At 46.5% G+C, this 11,954-nt stretch overlaps 1 protein-coding gene across 4 annotated transcripts; it reads right to left on the reverse strand.

Annotated features, from left to right (window-relative positions):
* Positions 1-646: 646 nt before the first annotated feature.
* On the reverse strand, positions 647-11,806 carry gpat4 (glycerol-3-phosphate acyltransferase 4). 4 transcript variants are annotated; one of them, XM_077019882.1, is made up of 13 exons: positions 11,706-11,806; positions 9,647-10,111; positions 8,388-8,457; positions 7,958-8,255; positions 7,390-7,464; positions 6,015-6,104; positions 5,794-5,887; positions 3,136-3,251; positions 2,905-2,960; positions 2,712-2,797; positions 2,495-2,623; positions 1,963-2,042; positions 647-1,831 (listed from the first exon to the last, which is right to left on the reverse strand). In XM_077019882.1, the coding sequence occupies exons 2-13, from the start codon at positions 9,812-9,814 to the stop codon at positions 1,732-1,734; spliced, it is 1,362 nt and encodes a 453-aa protein (XP_076875997.1). In that variant the 5' UTR covers positions 9,815-10,111; positions 11,706-11,806; the 3' UTR covers positions 647-1,731. The 4 variants fall into 4 exon arrangements, with proteins under 4 accessions (XP_076875997.1, XP_076875994.1, XP_076875995.1 ...); XM_077019879.1 differs by lacking the exon at positions 11,706-11,806 and adding an exon at positions 10,995-11,550; XM_077019880.1 differs by lacking the exon at positions 11,706-11,806 and adding an exon at positions 10,537-10,692.
* Positions 11,807-11,954: the final 148 nt, after the last annotated feature.

The raw sequence follows: 11,954 nt of genomic DNA on the forward strand, positions 1-11,954 counted from the left end.
CCGGTTTCTCCACTGCCCTCTGTAAGTAGACGTTCCCATTTTAGAACTGCCGTTCCCATTAAACCTTGTGTGTGGCGCATCATCAGCGTCATATCACATGAATTGATACACCTTCCAAACTCTCAACCAAAATCACTGTAAAAGAAAAGATGAAAAACTTCTAATTTTGGCTATGATACGTATGTAAGCTGTTATGTAAATATTTGAGTTTAGATGAGCAGAGAACAGGAATTAGAAAAGTGGTGAAAGAATGGTGGTGGAAGACACAATTACTGGAGATCAGAAAATTGTTGACGACATACAGCGCCCTCTAGTGGACACCACGCGGTGAGGAGTGTAAAAGCCACTACTCATGCACGGCCCTCTGGGATGGAAAGGACGCCGTCTCCGGTTGTCTGAGCCCGCGACAATAAGAAGCTCACGTGCACCGTTGGTTTGGTTGGAGCTTATCTCACGTATACCGCCCCCCTGGCCTAAGGGTGGGGTCTGACTACAAAGTCAAGACGTCTGCTGATATGGTGGTAGATACAAACGTCCTCGTCAGCTGGTCAGAAGAGATATTTCCTATAGCAGTTGAAGTTCCACATTTCTCCCAGGACATACGGGTCCAGTTCTGCAATAAACTGGACTTTTTCTGCAGCTGCACTGTACTGGTCCAGACTGGCCCACTTCTGTCATCACTGCCTGCATTTCAGTGCACCACCATCAAAGTAAACTGAGAATAACACAATGCTGTCGATCACCTGTTCTGCATTAGGAAACCCACCCGTCCTGTAGCCCTGTGTAGGCTGTGTGTGTCAGAGCAGGAGAAAAGTTTCCCATTCAAAATGCTTAAAGACATGGATTGATGATTATGGCATCATTCCATAACACTTCCATCCCAGATCTCACAGCTGGGAAATAAGGGCAGTCTGAAGTAGGTTTGCAGAATGAAAATATATGTATACATACTACTCCTGAATATTTCACTGTTTCTGCTCAACTGAAAATGCTCAACTATGCGAACGCTTCTTACAATAAAGAAAAACTGAGATACTGTGTTCCTGTAAAGACGTGTTAGCACCTGCAGTCTTTGTTAATAAGCAATAACGCGCAGCACCCTCTGTCTGAGTAAAAGTGATCTCATGTATTGAATCTGTGAGCCAAACTCGAGGGGTAACATCAGCACAGGAGAGCATATTAAAAAGACCTTGATTAGTGTTTTATTAAAAACACTGCTTGCACAAGAGAAGCAGACGTGTGGAGACAAGAGTCTGAGGTGTGTCGTCTCCATTCTCAGCTCAAGCCTGTCTGACACGGCACGAAGTTCACTGCTGTGACAGACGACTACTTTACTTTTCTCCTGCAGGAAGAACATGCCCCACAGTAATGAACAATACACACACGTAACTACTGTAACAGACCGCAAAGAAGGTAGATAGATAGAAAACTGACATGAAATGATTTAAAATGATACACCGCGCAACATTCCGTCCCAAAGGATGTCAAAGTTTTGAGTGTCACCGATGACTATCGTGCAAAAGTGTGCAAAGAAACATCTCTGAGAGAACGCAGTGACCAGACGACCCGGCGCCAGACGCCAATCTGCCTCATTTGTTGCCAAGTCTTTTGTGTTCAGGGTGAACCTCCTGTGGAGGTCGCCAGGGCTCCGGCCTCCTCCTCTGAGAAATGCCGAGACCTCCTGCCCTCCAGGGTCTGCGTGACCCGTCTGTCCGAGCAGCTGACGTCTCCTCAGGAGTCCTCGCTGCCTCCCACCAGCACCTTGCTGTACAGCTTCTGTTGCTCCTCTTTGAAAACCTTCTTCACCTTCTCCCGTTTCAACCCGCCGTCCCTGTGAAGGACACCAGCAAGAGGTGCTATGGCTGCCTTCAAAAATCTTTTAAAAGAATACGCACACACCAAATCGCATGCAGGAGTCCGTCTTCGGTAAACGGCTGTGTAAGCTGAACCTGACGGACGTACCATAAGAGATCAGCCAGGCCGCCCTTCCTGGCGATGGCTGCCTTCACACGGTTCGCAAAGTGAACAGCGTCCTCATCTTCCTGCACACACATGTACACACCAAATGACAACACGACATGAAGTGTACTTCCTGTGCCCGAGAGAGAAGGTCTCACCTCTCTCCTCATAGGCAATGTGTGTGTGGTGTGTGTGTGTATAGGTGTCACCTCTCTCCTCATAGTCAGTGTGTGTGTGTGTGTGTGTGTGTAGGTCTCACCTCTCTCCTCATAGGCTCTGTGTGTGTGGGTGTGTAGGTCTCACCTCTCTCCTCATAGTCAGTGTGTGTGTGTGTGTGTGTGTGTGTGTGTGTGTGTGTGTGTGTAGGTCTCACCTCTCTCCTCATAGGCTCTGTGTGTGTGGGTGTGTGTGTGTGTAGGTCTCACCTCTCTCCTCATAGGCTCTGTGTGTGTGTGTAGGTCTCACCTCTCTCCTCATAGGCTCTGTGTGTGTGTGTGTGTGTGTGTGTGTGTGTGTGTGTGTGTGTAGGTCTCACCTCTCTCCTCATAGGTGGGAGGTACCACACACTGCAGACGATGGCCCAGCTGCTCATCATATGGAGCAGGTAGTTCACCATTCCAAACTTACTGCTGTTCCAGAACGCATCTCCAAACCGAGGGTCGTACTTCTCGCACACAATCACACAAACACACAGAGTTTACTTAGAGGCAGAGGGGAGGAGAAGGATGAAGACGAGGAGGACTCATCTTTACCTTTATGGCCACGGGATAGACAGTGCAACCTATCTCAAAACTTCCCTTTTTGAACATCATCACTGATGTGTTGTTAATGCAGGTTCCTGTAACAAACACAGCCACGACTCCTTGAGTGTGACACTAGCAGTGCCGTTCAACTCACCACTCGATGATAATAATAGTAATAATAACAACCACGATCATTTCTTACCTTCTGGAAAAATGAGAATAGGCAGTTTAGTTTTGTCTGCAACATGATCACTGAGTCTAAAATAAACAAGCAAGATTCAACAGTTCAACTACAAACCTGACTCAATCCTGCCACACCCTGACCTCAGTGACCTACTGCACCAAGATCAGCATATTTACATTTCCTCAAACAGATTAAAACAGATCTACAGCACTGTGAATCCTGCAGGACAAATACCAAGTGCAGTGTTACCGTTTTGCCACTAGGTGTCTGTCTTTGACTTCAGACCTCTCAAACCAGATGTGTGGAGAGGCCTTCACCATGGCGCGCTGAATTACTCCCATCAGGCCACCGTGAACCTGCCCCACCTAACATATGTGCACACGCATGCACACATATACACACACAAACACACGCGCACACACCTTTTTTTCAAAACAAGTCTGTAACTGTCTGATGACTCATTATTGCTTGAGAGAACACAAATAAACTGTCAAAACTTTGTCACCAGCAGACACTTAACAGTCGTTCTTCCTGCAGAGCAGAAGAATGACAACAAAACAAAAGCAAAAACGCATGCACACGCTCAGTAACGCAGTGTTGCAACTAGGGATGTCCCGATCCAGCTTTTTGAACTTCCGATCCGATACCGATACTGGCCTATCCGTGCATGTATTAAAGTTTAAAGTTATCTAGCCAACTTACTTTGTTGTCAAACTCATTTTAAAAAGTGTTTTACTCTTGATAACAAGTAGCCAGCTGAATTAGGTGTGTTTGAATTAGTGGTGGGCCGTTAACGGCGTTCGTTAATTTGATACTCTTATCGGGCGATATAAAAATGATCGCCGTTAATCTATTCTTAAAGTTCGGTTGGGAACTGGGTCAAAATGGGTAAGCAAACTATGATGACTTTCAACTTGATAGTTTAGCTCGGCTGTATTCCTAACCAAATTGCACAATAGGGGCGAGAACGAGTTTTCAAACCTGTAAATTACAAATCGTACGTGTGTTTACATGGATGCAGCCACGAAGTTGCCAGGTTTGCTAAAAATTCATTTTTAGGAACGTAACGTGTTACCGGAGAGGATCTCGGAGCGGTCGTTTTCTGCATGGTCCTAGCGCTAGATTCGTCGCTATTTAAATATTTGTTTTTAACCGTTAAAACTGCAGAGGACCAAAACCGACTATTTTTTACGTCCGTGAGGTTAAATGTACTAAATGTTGGCATACATTTCAAATATCATGTTTAGCTGAATAAACATATTATCAACCCTTTTTAATGTGCAGTATGTAGGCTTACAAATGCATGTTTAACTAATTTTTAATATTCAAAGGCTCTACAGCAGGGGTTGGCAACCTATGGCACGCGGGCCACCGTTGGCACGCCGAGGCATAATCAGTGGCACGCGACACGCTGAACCAGCATCAGCAAAAAAATTAATAATAAAAAATAGAGCACGATCCTCCAATCGAAATCGCTACTCAACGCTCTGCTCGGCGGAGGTGTTTATACTTGGCGATCGATCGCGATATAATACTTAATTTGTGTCCATTTACACCTCCCCTCCGCTAACAATTTACACTCGCCACATGATGTAAATTATGCAATACGTGCAATAAAGGGAAAAAAACATTAAACTGTCGTTCTAGAATAACAACTGAGAAGTATTTTAAACTTTGATATAAAAATGTCTAAAGTCATGGCTCTTCTAATGTTTTTATTCAGCTACTTTTGTGCAAGAATGGCATATACTTCTGTTTAAAGAGCTTCTCCGTGCAGTTTCCGCCTTCATTTGGCAGATCTGTTAAGATGATTGGCTGCAGTAAAAAATGATTGACAGCTAACTCTGGCTGATAATTGGCTTAATAAAAATTGATTGACAACGAAAGTCTAGTATCTGATTGGCTGCATTCGATAATGATTGACACATGCTCCGCCCTTTACCCACGCCCACCAGGGCTCCGGGCTGCAGCATTACATATATGAAAATGGTCGCACGGACACCGTCATCTTGGATGCGCTTGCGGAGTAGATGAAAATTGGAGCCAGAGCATGTGCATTAGAACCGGTAGGCAGGACAGTATCTCCGCCAGAGACTGTATCTCCGCCCCGACATTCGTTAGGATACGCCCACCAGTATAGACACTTTTGACGTTTTACAAAATAAACAAAGGTAAAAGATTTTAATACTGCTGTTGAGAGTTTTGCTGTAGAGGGTTTTGCTGTTGAGCGCGTTCACGTTTAAGAGTCTGGTATTAGATGTCAACCAAAAACTGTCAATCACCTTATCGCCACACCCCTTTAAATAACACTTAATAACTTCTATAAAATCTGTTTATCGTAGAGAAAAACACTGGGAGAGATACTAACACAATTGGGTCTTATAGTAAAATATAAATTGCTCAAAACTTATTTTACGTGTAATAAAAATTCAAGGTTTCTCGTCCGGCCCGTTCACTTACATGGGAATGGGCGGGGTTAAAAGTTGTACTGCAGCCAGCCACTAGAGGGCAGCTGACTAACGGAGGCTTCACTTTTCACTCATGTCGTCCAGTCCACTTATATATACACGGTCTCTGGCGAAAACACAGCAAAAACTGGAATGGATTATCTAAATGGGTGCACTGGAAGACGCGGATAGGACTTTCAAATAAACTGGATCGGGAGTCTGGATCGGCATTTTCTCGTGCCTGCCGATCCGCATTTTTTTTCTGCAGCTCGCATTTTTTTTTCTGCGATCGGGCGTATCGGATCGTGCCTGCCGATCCAATACGCCCGATCCAAATATCGGATCGGGACAAGCCTAGTTGCAACCACACAAACCATACACACCCCCTCAATAAAACACACACTATCACACACACACCACCCATGACCCCTCAAACAAACACTATAGCTAGCCCACTTACCATCGCATAGCAACCATCACTGGCCAGGATTATGACATCAATAGGCGATGTGTGATTGGCCACGCAGATTCCACCGTTTTTGGGTTTGTTTTCACTGGAAAGGGGTAGAGGGCGCTAGTGAGCAGCGGTTTGCAGGCACTGGCAGGTGAAGCCCTAACTAGAATCACACACTGGGGCCTGCTGCTGCAGTCAGAGCCGTGAGCCCGAAAACAGATCCATACCTGTCGTGGTACGTGATGATGGCGGTAAGGGCTCGCACACAGATCCGGTAGCACATCAGATGGGCCTTCTCACTGAGGAAACTCTTTATCCTGTTACACATGGCAGACACATGGGGCCATTCAGAGCAGCCGCACACACACGCACGCACACAGCAAAACTGTTCCAGCACCTCTGAGAAGCAGCCTGCATTTTCCACCCATTATTGCTTGAACCAAGTGTGTGTGTCATCAACTAAGGGTGTAGCCCAACACACCACAGAAGTAAACAGTAGTAACAAGATGGCGGAGGGCACAGACTACCTGCCAACATTTGTGCTGCTGTTACTGATGTTTGTTTTTATCCATAAAGCAAGCACAGATCAACTATTGATGATAAGACATATAATGACTACATGTAGGTTAAGTGATGGAGCTGATGTGGACAGTGAGAGAAAAGATACTCCTTTCAGATCTCACCCCTTTGTCTCTATGGAGATAATTCATCATCTGCTGTCCGTCAACCCCTGATGTGGCAACCATCAGAATCCCTGAGAAGTGTTGATGGTTGCCCACCTTTGCATGCCCAACACCTCCGTCCTTTGTTTGTATATCCTTTGAGGTCTTAACCCTAAGGTGACGACCATCAACTACCCAACCCAATGTAGATTGCCCAAGTGCCCTCACCTTCATCCCACAGTGACACCTCCTTAAACTCCTCTTCCTCATCACCTTCATCCCCCATTTACCCCCCCCCCCCCAAACTCCTCATCTTCCTCCTCCTTCCTCCTCCCACATTCCACAATGTATATAACGTTTTCCCAAATAGACCACAGTAGAACTGGTCGTGATCCACCTTATGTTACATGCTCTGTGTGTCAATAAACTTGTCAACACTGAAGCTGGCCAGTCTCCTGACTCCTGAATCTGATTCCTGAAGGCCGAATTTCTAACAACAGAGATGCAGGTCTAGTGTTGCTGTGTCTGAATTAAGCGCCCCAGTCATCTGGTTTGCTCTGTTTCACATGACGCCATCGAGCACAACATAATGCACTGGCTGATCACCCCGTCCAGCCCCACTGTGTGATGACTTTACAACTTCACATGCCCCCGTATGTTATCACGGTTCACACTGAACCTGCTGTTCTGTAGGTCCAGCTGGGAACCAACATTTAGGGTTCCAGAATCTGTTTATTTAGGTGGAAACGCAACAAACGGATCTAAATTAGAATCAGGTCCCTTGATGGTGGAAAAGGGCTAACAGAGTCCACATTGTGTATGCTTATGTGTGTCATTATTATTCCACAATGAATTACACACCCTCAGAGTCAAAGAACCACCAACCATTACCAGTGGGGGCGTGTCCATGTGTGCGTGTCTGTTGATTGGCTGAACATACCATCCGTTTGGCAGCAAACCAATGATGGAAGTGAGAACCACGAGCAAACCCACACCGGTGAAGGCCAACGTGACCCTGCAGAGGAACACACACACACACAGGAAGACACAAATACACCCAGTTTGTCATACGGTCACTGTAAAACACCCCCCCCCCCCCCCCAACACACACACACAGAAATATCAGTTTATTTCAATCCTCCACACACACACACACACACACACACAGAGAAAGAAACCAATAAAACTACATCAGCCCTTGCCACAGTCCCTGTGCTAATAAAAGATCAGCCCTCTGTCTCATTTCTCAAGGGAAAAATTAGATGCGAACATCAGGCAGCAAACCTACGAACACGGCAGGGAAACTCCACAGTGAATCAGGGAAGGAGCCGCTATTCCCTCAAGCAAGGGGGGGATGTGCTATGGCAACCTGCTATGGCAACCTGCTGTGCCTCCTGGAAGCATCATAGAGCATAAACATGGCTGAGAAACCCTGGCTGTGCATACGAGAACCGAGCGACCTCCTCGTCTCACACACACCGGCCAGCCGGACCTCCACCGTAACGCACCTGAGGGGCAGTAGAATGCCATATCGGATGAGCACGCCTGCACCCCACAGCACCGTCAGCCTGGTGCTGATGTGGTGGAAGTTGTAGTTGCTGCGTGTGAGCAGGTTCCACGACTCCAGCTCCTCGGCCGTGAAGCGCTTGGTGACCTCGTCGTCCACGATGCTCTCCACGCCTCGCCGGCAGAAGTAAAATATATCGGACATGTCGAACTCGGGCTCGGGGGGAGGGAGGCCACTCCCACTGCGCCTCACCTCCTGGATCTCCTGCTCCAGGGACGCCGGCTCCTTCGCAATGATGCCTGCAGAGCAGTGTGGGGTGAGGAAAAGGATGAGGAAGAATGGCCACATAGGACAAACGGAGGCGCATGTGTGTGTGTGAAAGAGGCCAGGAGTATTTGGAGTGTGTGCTGTGAGGTGTGTGACTGTCTCACCATTGCTGTAAGGTTTATAGAGCTGCTGGTTCTTCTCCCTGGCTCCTCTCTCCATTCGTAGTGTAGCCCACTGGAAACCACACACACACCCATGCACACACACACACACACACACACACACACACACACACACACACACGTCAGCTACTACCCCTGCACTGTTGACTAGACTCTGCCTACCCACCCAGTGCAGTCTGCCAATGCCAGCGTCACCTGTGAGGATGTAAACACTGCTCCTGAGACAAATACTGCTAAGACTGTGACTCAGCAAGCAAGGGAGATTGATATGGAGGAAGAGTGCTGCAAATTTCACAAAGCACAGCAAAGTACGAGTGTGTGTGTGTGAGCACACACAGGCGTTACTGCGCCCAACGGCATGATGGATGAGGTCAAACAACAGAGCTGCTCCAGGCACTGCTGAGATACATTTACCCTTTGACCAGTCATTGTAGGGCTGAAGGAACTATTGAACTGATGTGAACTGATCCAGACGTTGACCTCATTCCACCTAACACCAGGTGATCTGCGTTATACACACTCTGCTCACTCCTGGATCTACAGCTACTCTACATCCAGGAGCCAATTCCTGCTCTGCAGAAACAACTAGGGTCTAACAAAACAAACAAAAAGGCCTGCATGCGTTTAGCCACCAAATAATACATGCAATACAGAACAGGAGTTCAGTCAACAAGATATTTTCCTTGCATTCATACATTTAAATTTGCCCTTTTTAACACAGGCAGCTGAGGGAATAAGACATGCAAGATTCTAATTTCTCTTTCCTTGTGCACATTAAGGAACCCAGACGTGTAGTTCCTGTAAGCTGTAGAGGTCAGTGACCCTTTAAGATCATCCAGGCTCCTTTATATGGTCACTAGAGCAGAGTGCTAGGAGGGGTTGGCATGACAACAGCAGCATTGTGGCTTTTCCAGCTACACCACACGTTAGCCACAAAGTGACCAAAAAGGTGAACACGGGAACCATGGAGACAATCCAGTGTTCATCAGCAGAAACTATTACTGTCAATTAGAACGCGCTAAATAAAGATTTGCACAGTGAGGACAGTGTCTCACAGGGAGCATCACCTCTTCATATCAGCAAACACCTGACTCTTACTGTAACACCATGACACTGCATGTTTTAAATCGATCTAAAACATGATCTGAATAAAGTGGATTGAGCATATACTGGGCACCTGGCCACTCCAGTACTGCACACCTGGGCAAGAGATTACGCGTAACCATTGCAGCATTACTTACCTCAAAGATCTTGAGCAGGGACTTCATGTAGAGTCTTCGTATGCCGAAGGACACGCCAAAGACGGCGGGCACGATGATGAAGATGAGCAGGAGGGTGAACCACACGGTGAAGGAGATGCCCAGGAACATGCAGAGCAGACTGTCGAAGGGGAAGAGGTACGACTCCATGCTGGATGTCCTTTCACGGAGGGAGGTCCACGAGTCCACGGCGGCCCACCGAGCCCTCGTTATCCGGCCTTTACAGCCTCAGTTTCTGCAGCCTGCGCTGGAATAGCGGCTTCATGGGCACATGTGGAAGATCCTCTGATCACGAACAGCACAACATGAATTCTACGACAGCGACTTGCACACGGGGTCCAAGAGGCATTTCAAACACCACTTAATGCAAATGTGGTTCCGCAGGCCAGCAGATCCAATCAGTCTTTATCTGACAAAAGTCCCCCACACGTTGAGATCCACCACGTCCTGAGGGGTAAGATGGAGAGTGGTCAATCCAGCAATCAGCTATCGATAAAGAAACGTTATTAAAATCACGTTTAAAAAACAAAACAGCTAGAAACGACACGTAATCTCCATCTTAACCGCACGGATACCAGAACTGCCGTGATAACTGGAGCACGGAACCGACTAGCTAACCATAAACACGAATACTCCAGTTGATTTACACCACAGGATAAATGAACAAGCGCAGCAGGTTAACTAGGTAGATTTATAGAAGTTGCACCCGGTGGGTCGACGTCGGTTCTCTAACTAGATCCTGACAGGAGATCCGGCACGGTGCCGTGTCATACATCCTGAATCCCGACATCGTTCCTGTCGCAGCAACTTACTGTGGAAAACACGAGCAAGGCGACAAGAATACAAGTACAAATACATGAATTCAAATTTACCTTCTCAATCACATTTACATCCAAAAGAATCACTCGTGTTATAATTCATCCAGAGCTAAATTAAATCGACCCCCCTCCCTAAATATTTATTCAGAAGGCACAGCATAGGTTTTCCAGCGAATTTGAATCATTTTAGGCAGGCGGACACAATGGCGACCATAGGGTCTTGTAGGCCGTCCGCGACCAGGACCCACGCGGCGCAGCACGGACACGTGGCTTTCTAAACAATAACAATGAGTGATGTGAACACGGTCAGTGCCCTAGAAAGGCTTCGTCTAACTCGAAGCACTAATAATACATAATAATAAATCATGTAGCTATAGCGGGTTAGCCACGTTACCTAGCTCAGCTCTTTCGGTTGAAGCTACCAATCTTACGCAGATAATAACGTTAGCCAGCGAAAGGAAGCTAAGCTAACTAAAGCAATATGTTAGTTCTGTGGAAATGCGTTCACTTGCCATTTATTTTACGCCACTTGTAAGCGATTACATCTCCTGTTGAAGTCGTTTTAATTGCACGCCGATCTGTCGTTTCATCCAACAACTTTAAAGCACAAACGGGTCTGTTGCCGATTTCCTGAAAAGCGCCGAGCGGATGCGGCAGCAGCAAAGCGGTTAATAATCGTGGATCCACTTCGCCCTCGGCCGAGTGTGTCTGTCCCCTCCTCCCCCCACGGCGACGTGCGACTGCAAAAGGCGCAGTAAATTTTAAACGACTAAAATAAATGGTTTAATTGTTTCTCATCAGTCCAAGATCACCGTTTAATTTTGCAAATCCAGAAGCACCTTTAGTGTCCAAAACGAGTTTGGGTAAGCGCTAGAGCTGCTACTGCAGCGTCAGCTCACCAACTGATCATCATCATCTCAATCTCATCAACCCATTAGCAGTCAGAGTGCAAGGCAATCCTGGCAGTCTTTCTTTCTGCCCTTCGCTGACCCGTTTTTATCTTTTCTAGTTATATAGCATTCTCCAGCTACAGTTCTAGTTGACCGTAGCTGGAGATGCTAAAGGGCCCCAAATGTTGAACGACAAAGGAACTTGACGAGAGTCCGTTTAAATGTTGCGTTGTGCGTACTTGTAATTTTTTTAAATAATTTATAACCCGCGAATACGCAATAAAATTGCATCGAATTTTATTTTCCAAAATGACAAAATAGACGATGTCTTACCTTATGTTAGTAAATATAAGAATATATCCTTCTAACGTATACGTTACTGATTGCATTATTGGAAATTAAAAGCTCCAATGGGAATGCAATCCCAACTTTGCTCAGCTGGTGGCGCATCAGTACAATAAGTCGAAGCATCAGCAACGAGTCGCGGTGTGGTCAGTTCTGTCAGCTTTGTGTTTGCGCTTTATATATGTGAAAAATACCGTGTGCTGCGGGTTATAATGGTTTTGTCACATACATGTATAC

Source organism: Brachyhypopomus gauderio, chromosome 10, assembly GCF_052324685.1.
Source record: "Brachyhypopomus gauderio isolate BG-103 chromosome 10, BGAUD_0.2, whole genome shotgun sequence".
Taxonomy (NCBI): Eukaryota; Metazoa; Chordata; class Actinopteri; order Gymnotiformes; family Hypopomidae; genus Brachyhypopomus; species Brachyhypopomus gauderio.

Excerpts from the sequence above, each read along its gene's own strand:
- gpat4 (XM_077019882.1), bottom strand. The coding sequence starts at position 9,814 with ATGGAGTCGTACCTCTTCCCCTTCGACAGTCTGCTCTGCATGTTCCTG. Across the intron at positions 7,465-7,957 it reads GGCATTCTACTGCCCCTCAG|GGTCACGTTGGCCTTCACCG; the intron begins GTGCGTTACGGT and ends GTTCCTCTGCAG. Across the intron at positions 2,624-2,711 it reads TCTATCCCGTGGCCATAAAG|TACGACCCTCGGTTTGGAGA; the intron begins GTAAAGATGAGT and ends GTGTGCGAGAAG.